Genomic DNA, 14,515 nt, shown 5'->3' with positions numbered 1-14,515 from the left:
TCTAACTCTCTATCCCTCTCCCTTCCTCTCTGTAAAATATCAATAAACTATATTAAAAAAAATAAAATAAGTTATTTTACTAAAGGCTTGGTGTTGCTCAGGGAGCTGTTTCCCAGGTTCGAGGCACTAAGCCCATTGCCAATGGTTTATGGCCGTTCGGGAAAGCTCGATGGCGGCGTCGTCTCTAAGCTCCCCGCTTTGCGTTGGTTCCCTCTTTGGGGCGTAGGGCGGATCACAGACACACGGATCAAGTTCACGGTCAGGGTCTGCTGCCCGTCTTATGTGGGGGAAGCCGCTTCACCTGGGTCTCTCTCGAAAATTCATGTCTAGATCGGCCACGAATCCTACTCACGGTGACACTTACGGTCAAAGTCCAGGACCGTACATAAATTGGGAAGGAGCTGTTTTTAGAAAGAATTTAGCGAAGCCTCAGAGACATCCGAGGAAAGAGTAAAGTGTCTGTGAGCTGACTTACTGTAAAGCTTATATTTTTTTCTATACCATAAAGACTAGAATGTACTTCATCTTTTTTTAAAAATGTTTTTGTTTTAAATATATTTTTATTGATTTCAGAGAGGGAGGGAGAGAGGGAGAGAGAGAGACAGAAACATCAATGATGAGAATCATTTCAGAGAGGAAGGGAGAGGAAGAGGGAGACAGAAACATCATTGATGAGAGAGGATCATGGATCGGCTGCCTCCTACTGGGGATCAAGCGTGCAATCCGGGCATGTGCCCTTGACTGGAATCGAACCTGGGACCCTTCAGTCCACAGGCCGACGCTCTATCCATGGAGCCACACCGGTGAGGGCCCATGATTACGTTTTTATGTGTTTGAGTTTCATGCACTGGGACATCGCACCTCTGTGTTTATCCTGTTGATACATCCATCCATTGTCAAGTACACACGGCTGGGGGGTTGGGGGGGGGGGGGCGGGCGACCTGGAAATCCTGAGGGAGCACGTGGGTGTCATCCATGCAGTAGACGGGCACGTCCCCGCGGGGTGCACTCGGCCGGGCTTGCGGAACATCGGAGCAGAGGACCCATCATGATGGTACACGCGTAGACCCCTCGCCTCCTTGCTGCTCTGCCACCGGAGCCGGGAACATCGCTGTCGAAAGTCATGTCACCCGTCTCCAGGCGGCCGGGCGTGCAGGGCTGTCATCCGCCTCTGTGACGGCCCCTCAGACCCCCTCGAACCAGTCAGCCGGGGCTGTGCGTCTTGTCTCGGCTCCGGCCCATCGGCCGGCCTCTGACAGGGCCTCCCCGTCGTGCTGTCAGTCACGTGCTAACGAGGGTGGACCTCTGTGGCCTGTGGGGGGGGAGCAAGATGCCTCTCTCTAAAGCATATCTCTCATTGTGCGGACCCGCGTTTAGCTGGTAAGCATCTCCCTCCCGAAGCCCATAAGCACGTTAGTTCCAGGGATTGGGGTGTGGGCACAGGTCCCCCCTGGAGGACGCCCGGCGAGCAATATGCCGTGCGTGCGTGCTGGAATTGTGAGAATAAACTGTAACGCCGGCCTTTGTGAGCGAGGCCCCCAGGCGCCCCGGCATATGCTTTCGCTCCTCCTCTCGTCAATGCCGTCCAGGGCATCCGCGGAAACAAAGCTCTGTGATCCCCGGAAAGCCGGCCCTGAAGACGGAGGTTTTACCGGGTGCCTTGGACTGAAGGGGGGCCCGGGGGATTGGAACCTCTCCATCTGGATCGTGGGGATCCGTGACTTGTCTCTCCCTGGGGTCAGCTGTGTGGGCACGGAATCCGAACCCCCGAAGCTCCGAGCATCTTTCTGGAGATCAGGAACGGAGCAGTGGGCGAGGGAACAGGGGTGACCCAGGCCCGCTTCTTTGCGAAGATACCCAAGCGCACGTCCCCCCTCCTGCTTGTCAGGCCATCGAGACCTCTCAGGGAGGGGGATGCTGGGAATTTTATTGATATTTTACAGAGAGGAAGGGAGAGGGACAGAGAGTTAGAAACATCGATGAGAGAGAAACATCGATCAGCTGCCTCCTGCACACCCCCTACGGGGGATGTGCCCGCAACCAAGGTACATGCCCTTGACCGGAATCGAACCTGGGACCCTTCAGTCCGCAGGCCGACGCTCTATCCACTGAGCCAAACCGGTTTCGGTGGATGCTGGGAATTTTAGATTTTTAATTTTCCCCTAAGCCCAGAGCAACCAGTGATGGCAGCCGACGCGGTCCCTGCTAATTCTCCTTCCCAGGGTGTTGTGTGATGTGTATTTCCATTCAGTGCTAAGGGAGAGGGACTGGGGCGTGGAGATAGGACCAGGTGACAGGGAATCATTGGTCGGCTGCCTCCGGCACGCCCCCTACTGGGGATCGAGACCGCAACTTGGGCATGTGCCCTTGACCGGGAATCGAACCATGACCTCCTGGTTCAAGGTCACCACGGGGGTGGTCACGTGGCGCTTTGTTGGCAGGTACGGCTGGAGGTTCGTCGGAGGGAACGTCTAAGACAGGAACATTCTCCTCTCGTCTTGTGCTTGTCCGTCTGTCCATTCCTAAGACTCCCTGTCCGTCATGTCGTGCGGATAAAATGTTTTCAGTCCGTAGATGTGACTCAGGGCCTCATCAGGGTGGGCATTTTGACTCTTGGTATGTGGAAAGGCAGTCGGAAAGAAAGGTTACCGGTTGCGCCTGCCTGGGCTGGAGTCCTGGCTTGGCCGCGTGCTAGGTGCGTGGTCTTGGGCAACTGGTCTACCTTTGCCACGGGGCCCTGGTCTGTCGGTGGGAACAGTGAGAATAGATGTGAGTGTATCCGGTTCTCAGAATAGTGCCGGCACATGGTCAGCGTCCTAGAGACGTTTGCTATTGTTGTTATCATCTGTGACATTCGACCGGGGGGGCCTGGGACCGGAAGTTCCAGGTGCCATTATCCCATGGCCACGTTCACTGTCCCCTGGCCACGTCCACTGTCCCATCGCCACGGTCACTGTCCCATGACCACGTCCACTGTCCCATGGCCACGTCCACTGTCCCACGGCCACGTCCACTGTCCCACGGCCACGGTCACTGTCTCCTGACCACGTCCACTGTCCCATGGCCACGTCCACTGTCCCATGGCCACTTTCACTGTCCCATGGCCACGTCCACTGTCCCCTGACCACGTTCACTGTCCCATGGCCACGTCCACTGTCCCATCACCACGTTCACTGTCCCATGGCCACGTCCACTGTCCAATGGCCACGTCCACTGTCCCATGGCCACGTCCACTGTCCCATCGCCACGTCCACTGTCCCATCGCCACGTTCACTGTCCCATCGCCACGTCCACTGTCCCATGGCCACGTCCACTGTCCCATCGCCACGTTCACTGTCCCATGGCCACGTTCACTGTCCCATGGCCACGTCCACTGTCCCATCGCCACGTTCACTGTCCCCAGCCTTCGTTGTCAGGTTTCTCCCCCGGACTTCTCGTCTCTTCCCGTGGTTTCCACCCGTGCTGACTACCATCGCAGTGTGCGGGGAACCGGTATTCCCGGGGATTTGTCCTCGCCTTAGTCAGCACTCTGGGGCTCTGTCAGTTCCATGGGTTGAGGATAGATAGTCACATGCCACTTGACCAAGATGGGAAGGAATGGTGGTGGTGGTATTTTTTTCTTCTCTTAAACCGTTACTCGGTCAATTTGTTCCTCTCTGAACTTCCCAGGGAGCAGCAGGGACGATGAAAGAAGCAGCCGGAAGATACTAGAAAAGCAACGTGGCTCAGCCGGTGTGGCTCAGTGGTTGAGCGTTGACCTATGAACCAGAAGGTCACAGTTCGATTCCCGGTCAGGGGCACATGCCCGTGTTGTGGGCTTGATCCCCAGTGGGGGCGTCCAGGAGGCAGCCGATCCATGGTTCTGTCTCATCATGGATGTTTCTCTCTCTCTCCTTCTCCCTTCCTTCTGAAATCAATAAAAATATCTTTTTAAAAAAGGAAAAGCAATGTGGCTTCCTAGCCTCGTCACCAGCCAGGCAGAACCTCGGGTAATCTAGCCCCAAAATGTGATTGTCGCTACCCTTGAAGCTTCAGGCTCCAATAGGTCAGCGGTCAGCAAACGCATTAGCCAACAGAGCCAAATATCAACAGTACAGCGATTGAAATTTCTTTTGAGAGCCATATTTTTTAAACTTAAACTATATAGGTAGGTACATTGTTATTAACTTAATTAGGGGACTCCTAAGCTGGCCTTTGCTAAACACTCAAGGGGCCGAAGAGCCACATGTGGCTCGCGAGCCGCAGTTTGCTGACCACTGCAATAGGTCACGAATAATTAAAATGCAAGAGACTTCTTCCTTTCACTGGCTTTTAAATGGAGCTTATTTCCTGATAGGACTTTGTTCTTCTAACCAAACTAATAAAATAGGTAGTTTATGTTCCTTCGTTGGCCCGGCTCTCAGAGGCGGGGAGGGACAGGGTTTGTCGGGACAGTTAGCGCTGTCTCAGCGGCAGGGACAGAGCCCCCGAGCTGCCCGTCGTCAGATGTTGTGACTGCTTAGCAGTAGGAGATCATCCTTCCGGAGGCCAGTCGGATGCTCGCGCTGATTTGGGGCCTCGGTGATCAATCATCCATGACTTCAGGAAGGATGACCCCTCGGGGCGTCGGGGACGGATCTGGGTGACGTGGGACAGCGGACTTTGGGCTCTGGGTGTGGCCGGGAAGATAAGTGACCCCGAGTACATTCCTCGCCCTGAGGATGTGTCTTCTTCCTGTCCATCCTGTCCCTCCACCATCCACACGGGACACGGTCCTTTTCAAGGTGTGAAAGGAGGGGTGTTTAAAGCCATCTCCGGAGAAATGGAGGAGCGGAGCAAGTGAGCTGCCTTTTTCTTTTCTCTCTCTCTCTCTCTCTTTTTTTTAAATATTTTTATTGATTTCAGAGAGGAAGGGAGAGGGAGAGAGAGATGGAAACATCCATGATGAGAGAGAATCATGGATCGGCTGCCTCCTGCCCACCCCCCTCTGGGGATCAAGCCAGCAACCCGGGCATGTGCCCTTGGCCGGAATCGAACCTGGGACCCTTCCGTCCGCAGGCTGGCGCGCTCTCCACTGAGCCACACCAGCCAGGGCGAGCTGTCTTTTTCTTGACGCTTCTTCCTCTCGGGGAGGCTTGCATGCGACTCGGGTGAGCTGAACCCCGTTTTTGTTTCCCTCCGGCTCAGCTACGGCAGAGAACGGAGTCCGTGGTCCGTGATCTCTAACAGGAAGCTTTTGCATGCCTCCTGGTGGCAGGTGGCGTGTCGGAACGAAGGAATTGAAAACGAGGGTTGATGGAAAGACGACTGTCGAGGAGCTGTTAAAGCCTGCAAGGGGGAAGCCCTAAAACCCGCCAGTGGCATTCTGAACGGACCCCACATCGATCGATGATCACCTGCCATTAATTTAAAATCTGGCTGGCAAAATACAGAACACACACGGCAAAGAGGAATGCGCTTTTAATCAAAATGTTTGTGTTTTTGGCTCCGATTAGATTATTTCAATGATTTTTTAGAAATTCTGTAGAACCCTGGCGCTTGAATATAGACAGTGTTGCTATTAAGATTGGATTGAGAGGGAGAGGGGTGGGAGGAGGGAGCAGAGGGGAAAGGGGGATCCATGGTGATGGAAGGAGACTTGACTTGGGGTGCTGAACACACAGTACGATATACAGAGGATGCTATAGATTTGTACCCCTGAAACCTACATACTCTTGTTAACCAGTGTCACCCCAAGAGAGTCAATAATAAGAAAATACTGAATTGCTTTGTATACATTTGATTTTTAAATTAATTTGATCACTATACTAAGGAAATACTGAATTGCTTTGTATACATTTGATTTTTAAATTAATTTGATCACTATGTGAACATTTTAATTTCCTATGTCATGAGACAGAAGTGATGGTTAATAGAAAGTCTGTGGCCCGTTTTCCGGTGGTTTTTATTTTTCAAACCTGATTTTCAAGCTGGACAAAATGACTTCATGAGTAGCCTGGACATGCAGGCCATCGCAACCCTTTAAAATGATGATGCATGCTGATTCGCTTATTGCCTTAAACATTGGGGGCGGGGGGAGGGGAATGGCTCCCCTCTCACAGGAATGGAATTTAAAAGGCACAGGAAATCACATGGGAAGAATTCTGCTGTGGGTCCGGAGGGCGGAAGAGGAGGGGGAAAACGCCGGGGAGGGTGGGGAGATCTCTTTGCGGGAGGCATTCAACATATTTAATTAACCGCTCGCCACATCAAAACAATTAAGATGGCAATTCCCTTTGCCATCGCGGCCTCGTCCGTGCAGCTGTCTCGATGCACAGCTGGGCCGGCACGTGGGCGTCGGGAACGAGGAGCCGAAGGAGGAAATGATGATATTCCTGGCTTCCTGCGGCCCAGCTGTCAGGCTCGGGCCCTCGCTGGTCAGCGGGGACATCCACGTGTCAGCGAGCAGCGTCTCTGGGTACCGCACCCCGCGGTCCGCCCGCGGCCGAGGCCCCAACTGTCGAGCAGCCCGGTCCCCCCCCCCGGCTGTCGGGCCTGTGTGTCATGCTTTGGCAGCTCGCCCTGATGCTCCCCCTCCGGAGCGGCCCCCCCTCTCCCTCTCCACGTCTCATCGCGGAGCGTGAATCCCAGCCATGCCCGGCCCTTTCCTACCGTCTCCCCTGATTTTTCTGTTCCTGTGCTTTGTTTGGACCCCGAAACCTTGTGTTTTCACACACCTGTCTCCCCGAGACGCCCGAGAAACTCCTTGAACCGTTTCTAGGCTGTGTTTGTTCAGGGAGGAATTGGCAGAGGGTGTTGGGGGGTGGTCAGGAGATCCGTGGGGTCGTGTGATGATGGTCTTGGGCAGAGGTCGGCAAACCGCGGCTCGCGAGCCACCTGCGGCTCTCTGGCCCCTGGAGTGTGGCTCTTCCACAAAACACCACGGCCTGGGCGGGTCGATGTGGAAGAAGTGGCGTTAGGAGAAGTTTACGTTTAAAAACTTGGGCTCTCCAAAGAAATGTCAGTCGTCGTGCTGTTGATATTTGGCTCTGCGGACTCATGAGTTTGCGGACCACGGGGCCAGGGGAACGGGGGTTGGGGGGCGGGGCGGGGGCAGGTGGTGTGTTTGTAGGGGGCCTGCTCCTCACGCTGGGGTCCTCTTCCATCCCGTAGCTGACTGCCTGTCTGCACGGCTCGGCCGCTCTGCTGTACCCCATGTTCTGGCAGCACATCTACATCCCCGTGCTGCCGCCGCACCTGCTGGACTACTGCTGGTAAGCGCCGGCCCCCCGGCTCCCCGACCCCCGGCCCCCCGGCTCCCCGCCGGCTCCTGGACCCCGGGTCACGCTGGGAGAAAGCCCAGTTCTTCTTCTCTTTATTTTTTAAATATAATCTTACTGATTCCAGAGAGGAAGGGAGAGGGGGAGAGAGATAGAAACATCCATGATGAGAGAGAGTCATGGATCGGCTGCCTCCTGCACGCCCCCCACTGGGGATCGAGCCCACAACCCGGGCCTGTGCCCTGACCGGGAATCGAACCGTGACCTCCTGGTTCCTAGGTGGATGCTCACCCACGGAGCTTGAGGTGTACATATGTGCCCGGACGCGCTGGACCCTGCTTTGGGGGTTGGCCAGCCCCCCAGTCCTTCCTCCTGCTGCTTCCATGGTCACGAAGGGAGCTTGTTTCCGGCTTCGTCCCTGGAGTTTTCTGACCAGCTCCAGCCCCTTGGGGAGCTTCTGGGACAGGTTCTCAGGCCAGACTGGCCCCTGGCCCGGGGGCAGGGGGGGACCGGGGAGATGACCAACACGTCCGGGCGTCCAGGCCACGAGGATGGGCTCAGCGCTCGGGGGATGGGGCAGGAGGACACACCCGTGTATCGAGGAATAGCCCTCCGGGACTCGAGCTGCCTCCATGTCAGAGAATTCTGGGGACCCAGCTGCTTTCTGGGGGGGCACGACTTCCTTCTCTTTGCGTCCTTGCAGGCGGTTCTAGTCAGACCGGTCGGGGAGCCGCAGGGAGGCCCATGTCAGAGGCCCTGCCTGCCACGCCATGGTTCCGATTCCACTTCAGAAATAGCACCAGGGCCCTGGCCGGTGTGGCTCAGTGGATAGAGCGTCGGGCCTGCGGACTGAAGGGTCCCGGGTTCGATTCCGGTCAAGGGCATGTACCTTGGTTGCGGGCACATCCCCAGTGGGGGGTGTGCAGGAGGCAGCTGATGGATGTTTCTCTCTCATCATGGATGTTTCTCTCTCTCTCTCTCTCCCTTCCTCTCTCTGAAGTCAGGAAGAACATATTTAAAAGTGTCTCATTTTTAAATAGCTGTTGATTTGGGTATTTCCTATCACCTTTGTAGACATCTGCCCACTCTCATGGTTTCTTGTCCAACAGAATTTTAAAATACATTTTATTGATATTTTTTACAGAGAGGAAGGGAGAGGGAGAGAGAGGTAGAAACATCGATGAGAGAGAAACATCGATCAGCTGCCTCCTGCACGCCCTCCTACTGGGGATGTGCCCGCAACCAAGGTACATGCCCTCGACCGGAATCGAACCCGGGACCCTTCAGTCCGCAGGCCGACGCTCCATCCACTGAGCCACACCGGTTCGGGCTCAAACAGAATTTTAATTTTGAAATGTCAAGTTGAACAATTGCCTTCTTCTAGTTCATGGGGAATGTTTTTTTTAGATGAGTGGAGAGTCTGAGTGTATGTGTTACAAAAATGATGGAATGACTTTATTCTCCGCCAGAGTATGAGACCCACAGGGGAGTATACTCTGTCCATATTGTTTACTGCTGGACCCACGGCCCTAGACCAGGGCGCCTGGTGTGCGTTCCATATTTTAATTAATTTAATATGATGTGATTCTTAAACTTATTTGAATATTTTCTAATTTATTAAAATTATTCTATTAATAAGTATGAATGTGGGATAAAAAGGAAAGTATAATATTTGAATGAAAAGACAGAGTACATGAGCAGAAGGACAGAAATAGGATGATGACAGTGAGGAGGAACTTTGCCTGGCGCACAGTAGGGCTCCATAAGTATTTGGTACTGACGGACTCAAAAAAGGTTGCTGATGTAGTAGGGGTGAAATAATGATATATTAAGAAAGTCATAGAAATCAGAATGTAATTGAATAAAAAGATGCACAAAAGAAACACGAATACATTTGATGATTATGTACGATATATTTGACATGAAGTATATGGAAAAGATTCAACTCAGGTTATGGCCTAGACCCTAATATTTTTCATTGGTAAAGTTTTTTTTAAGGCATTTCATTTCTCGATTTACTTAGAAATATTTTGTGATTTTTAAAAAATATATAAATCAACCTTAACGTGAATCTATTAATGGCCTTTACATTTGAATTGTATCTACAAAGTAATTTAACATACCTCTACTATGCTACTTTAGAACTGTGCATGTGAGTAATTTTAAGCATGCAGAATTACGTATGTTGTTGTTTCAGTTTGAATGAACGGTGAATATGTGGTTGTGTGTTTTTTTTTTAATTCAGTGCTCCGATGCCCTACCTGATTGGAATACACTCCAGCCTCCTAGAGGTGAGTATCCGTCAGCCATAAGATAGTGATCCATTCACTCATAAAAGTAATAGCTTACACAGTTGTGCTTTGAAAGAATATCCGTCGACTAGCACAAAGCGGTGACTAGTTTTATGTCATACTCACGTGGTCATTTTTAAAAAGGTGACACAGAAGTAACCTCAATTAAATTTTTTATACCAAATGAGCATCTTCAATGGCACGAAACCCATGAAAATAGGTTACATATGGTAGAAATCACACGGTGCAGTTTTAAATCCGGAAAACTTTAGTTCTTAATGAACCATTATTTGGTTTCATCGTGAATGAGAAAGGACATTCTCATTCAGGAATGAGAATGTCTCTAAGCTAGCTGGGCACTTTTTAGTAACTTTCTCTTTAATCTGTTAGCACCGTGGTCGGCAAACCGCGGCTCGCGAGCCACATGCGGCTCTTTGGCCCCTGGAGTGTGGCTCTTCCTCAAAATACCACGGCCTGGGCGAGTCTATGTTGAAGAAGTGGCTTTAGGAGAAGTTTAAGTTTAAAAAATGTGGCTCTCCAAAGAAATTTCAATCGTTGTGCTGTGGATATTTGGCTCTGTGGACTTAAGGAGTTTGCCGACCGCTGTATTAGGAGATGTTACGAAAGCTCCAATTCCATTCTTATCATGTCATTATTGGCAGATTTTTTTTTTTCCACTAAAATTTTGATTTTTATATAAACGGTATTATAATTAAAATGTAGGTATATCTGCTTACATGCTTTATAGCTGAGGCTGAAGTGAGTAATGTTTCTATCTTAATCGGCTGCAATTGCAACGAATTTTTTTTTTTTTTTTTAAGGAAGAATCACATAGTCTCTTATTCTCTCTCAGTCAAGGCCATTCAAGACTTGTAAACATCGTTGCTCAAAGCTATGAAACGAGTGACCTTTTCAATCTCCCTTTTAATTCTTTTTATGCAATCATGAGCATAAAAGAAGGCCAGCCGTCTCTTTTGAAAGGGGAGATCTCTTTCCAAAATGAAGGATAAGGACATTTTGTTCTGCTTGAAAACTAGGCTTGAGGGATGCACCCAAGGCTGGCTGAGGCCTGTCAGTGACGAGGAATAAAAATGAGTAGAGGCCGCACAAGGGAGGGCTACGTGGACCGTGTGAGCGCACAGAGGGTTCTAGAGAAAATGCTGACCCTGTTTCACAAGACCAGTGGCCTCCTCCTGCAGGGATGGTCCTGGTCCACGCTAGCCTCATTGCCCAGCAGTGTCCTCTCGCAAGGATGGGAGGCAGGCTGACCACCTTCAGCACCTTGGGCTCTATTGTTATTTTAAATTTATTTTTATTGATCTCAGAGAGGAAGGGAGAGGGAGAGAGAGAGAAGCATCCATGATGAGAGAGAGCCATTGATTGGCTGCCTCCTGCACGCCCCCCACTGGGGATGGAGCCCGAAACCCGGGCATGTGCCCTGACCGGGAATCGAACCGTGACCTCCTGGTTCCTAGGTCGATGCTCAACCACTGAGCCACACCGGCCGGGCAACACCTTGTGTCTCTTTATAAGACTCCCAGTCTCTGGCCCCGGATCAGTTTCTTGTTTAATATTATTTTGAACTTTATCATTCTTTTAAAAAATATGTTCTCTCTCTCTCTGTGTATATACATTTAGAGACAGAGTAAGGGAGAGGGATTGAGAGATAGGAACATCAGTGATAGAGACACATCATTGATCGGCTGCCTCCTGCACGCCCCCTGCTGGGGATCGAGCCCATAACCCGGGCACGTGCTCAGACGGGCAATCGAACCCTGACCTCCTGGTTCCTGGGTTCGGTCGATGCTCAGCCACGGAGCCACACCCCAGCTGGGCTCATTCTCTTATTTTTGAAGAAAAAGGAAAATCATCTTTTTGTATTTCCTTATTCTTTTCCCATCTAGACAAGGATGACTTTTACGATATAAAAATATGAAAGTGGTACCGTTTTATAGGCAGTATGACTCACCTCTTCTATTTAGAAAAAAACAACAACAAAACAGTAGCTAAAGCCTGGTTTGGAGGGAAAACATAGGTAAAACCCTCACATGGTTCCAACTTCAGAAAAAATATTTAAATTATAGTATTGTTTTAAAAACATAAAATGGCTCTCATTTTAGGGGCTCTTAAATGTGTTGATTTCTTAAAATGAACACATTTTCCATCCTTTGTGGGTGACCCCTGGAACCAAATTTAACATCCAGCTTTTATCCGACCCTTTTGAAACGAACCACTGCGAAAAACGTATACTTTTCCTATTAACACTGACTGCCTTTCTTCAGGGTTTATTGTTCGTGCCATCACAAAACATTTTGGGGGTTACATAACCATGAGTGTAGGCTGTTTTCATTCTTTTTTTTTAAAAAAAATGCATCAGGTTTGTGGATTAACTTTGCAGCTTCTGTTAAGAGGACCACTTAGAATTGAAGGTGGAAATCAAAATTATGGCATAGTTTTTCCCTCAAAAATGCCACGCGTATAAATGTATTCTTGCTTATAAAATAGGTTATTTTGTAGTCGTGCTATCATTTGTAGATAACTACCTATTTATGAATGTAAACTTGTTTACAGCAATGTGTACACATGGAAAGGAAATGAGTGTATTTATGCATGTTTTTGTCATAGTACCGCTATTCCAAGCGAGTCTCTGTTAATCTCTTAGACATGGCCATGTTCTGAGCCTCCCTTTAGATTTATTACGTCTTTTACAACGTAGATTTTTTAGAATTATGTGTTGCCCTGCAAGTCCATGTTCCACATGGATATCACGGCTTTCTTAATACAAAAGAATTCTGTACTCAAGATGACCATTTCGCTAGCAAATTTAAAATTCTACCTAATATGCGGAGATTTGAAATTCTAAATGAATCAGAGAAATTTTAGTCCTGCCCAACTTTAAAACGAAATAATTGGTCTGGCCAATTTAAAATTTAAAGTATTTCATAATTCTCAAAAAATGGCGAGTATGCTGGAATGTCACTTTAAAAATATGATGCTGAAGTTAATTGACCTATACAATTATGGAGTTCTGAGTTGGTGGATAAATTTTATTGAAGAACACCTTATTTGCATTAGGGAATAAGACAAGTTGCTATCATCTATAAAAGACTAATAGAATTATATGATTTAAGTATACATGTTTTAGGTTAAATAGGAAACATAAACTTTAAATAGTTTCTTTTTTAGGGATGAAACATTTGATGAAATTCTAATTCACTATTATTTGTACACATATTGAGATAATTTGACCAATTGACTAAGCTGTCAAACAAACAAGTCAACGAGTTCATCTGATAGGCTGTGAAATCTGATCTTTTATATTGAAATGCATGTGCTAAATACTACTAAGAATGACTTCCATATTACTTCCCTCTGTCATTTTTTTTTTAAATTTGACTTTGTCATCATAAACGTACACCAAACCGAAATGGAAATATAGAGAAAATATCGACTGCTGTAAACGTTGGTTGGCTTATGTTAGACCTACATTATGATTTATGCTAAAAAAATAATAGGTATAGTACCGGACACACATTCCTGTATCAAAGATCGAAATTCAGTTCATCAGATGAAAAGAATAGAACGTTGCACAGTTTGCTATAACCGTGCCTTCCTTGCAAGTCTTAGCTGTAAGATACCTTAGGTAGCTAAATCGCATTCATTTCCTCCAAACCACATCAGTGTGTTGATATGCGCAAACAGGCCGGTGAAGCATTTTCAACCCAACCTTTGCGAATGGTTGGATAGGACCTGTTTTTTCTCATACAGCGAAGTTGTTTACATTCTTTTATGATGTAGGATTTCCCCTTATTTCTCCCCCCTCCTGCCCCCCCAGACTCATGCCTTACAATTCTCTTCTCTACCCTTCTAAGCTCGGTAGCTTTCGGAAGGACAGACACCCCTGAGCTGTTTCGTTGATCATTACGTGTTTTAAAACAGAGAGTGAGGAGCAAATCCCTGGAGGACGTGGTGATGCTCAACGTGGACACCAACACTTGGGAATCGCCGTTCCCCGACTTGGACAGCCTCCCCAGTGAGGTGGTGAGTCTCAGGAGGGCCCTTGGGGGGGGGTGGTGCCCATCAGTCCGGCTACCCGCGTCTTCTCCTGCGCCCTCCCTCCAGTTCCCGAGAGCGATCCCCCCCCCACCCCCCCGACGTGTATAAACTCTGAGATAAAGGGGTCCAGCGTGTGCGGGTCTGCGTTTCCTATTTTTACCTCCTTGGCAGCTGGGGAGACGCCGAGAGGGGCAGCCCGCTCCTTCCCGGAGAAGCAGGGCCGTAATTAACAGGCCGGGCGCCTTCATTAGGCCGCGCTCCTCGGGACGGACGCCTCTCCCTCTCATCCTCATCATTATCCTACAAAGTAGGCATTTCTGTCTGCCCGGTGGCATGTCTTGCCAGAGAACGGGGGGAGAGTTTTTTTGAAGGAGAGAGAAGGAAGCCAATTACCGGGCTGCACTTCCCGCCACCTGCCAGCGCCGTGCCTTTTAATTAATGATCCGATGGCCCCGGTCAAGCTCATCAGAAATGCGGGGACCGTCGGGGTCAGAAAATGCTGCCTTTGATCCCCCCCCCGCCCGCCCCCCGACGTTCCTGAAACATTTATTTGTTTTCCCTAAATTATTTCAGTTTTCGTTTTTCATCTTCCCCGGTCCTGCGGGGGGGGGGGGCGGTGGGCAGGGGAGCCCCCACGCGGGCGGCGGCGTGTCCCGGGCCTGGGCCCCCGCGCGCCGAGACCTGCCTGCTCGGGATTCTGTTTGTCAATTAAACCGCGGGCCCCGGTTCGTCATAAAAGACATCGGATCCTTTTGAAATGACGAAAACTGTCTCGTGTCGGTGAAGGCTGATGAATTAAGTGCCGGCTCTCTGCTGGTCTTTGATCTTGCAGAGGGTGTGTGTGTGTGTGTGTGTGTGTGCATGCACACACGTGTGTGTCTACAGCTTATAATAGGGTAGATTCTGTATTCCATGTTAAATAGTCTCCAA

The 14,515-nt window shown here is 49.7% G+C and overlaps 1 protein-coding gene across 4 annotated transcripts in view; it reads left to right on the top strand.

Annotated features, from left to right (window-relative positions):
• Window positions 1-14,515, top strand: part of DENND1B (DENN domain containing 1B) — a 107,454-nt gene that overhangs the window by 52,839 nt on the left and 40,100 nt on the right. For all 4 annotated transcript variants that reach the window (XM_079763520.1, XM_079763521.1, XM_079763518.1 and 1 more), the window contains 3 exons: window positions 7,132-7,232; window positions 9,484-9,529; window positions 13,469-13,570. In XM_079763520.1, coding sequence (XP_079619646.1) covers window positions 7,132-7,232; window positions 9,484-9,529; window positions 13,469-13,570 — 249 coding nt within the window. The remainder of the gene's footprint in view (window positions 1-7,131; window positions 7,233-9,483; window positions 9,530-13,468; window positions 13,571-14,515) is intronic.

Source organism: Cnephaeus nilssonii (assembly GCF_951640355.1).
Source record: "Cnephaeus nilssonii genome assembly, chromosome: 23".
Lineage (NCBI taxonomy): Eukaryota > Metazoa > Chordata > Mammalia > Chiroptera > Vespertilionidae > Cnephaeus > Cnephaeus nilssonii.
The sequence above is the reverse complement of the archived record's forward strand: the minus strand, read 5'-3'. Positions and strand labels throughout refer to the sequence as shown.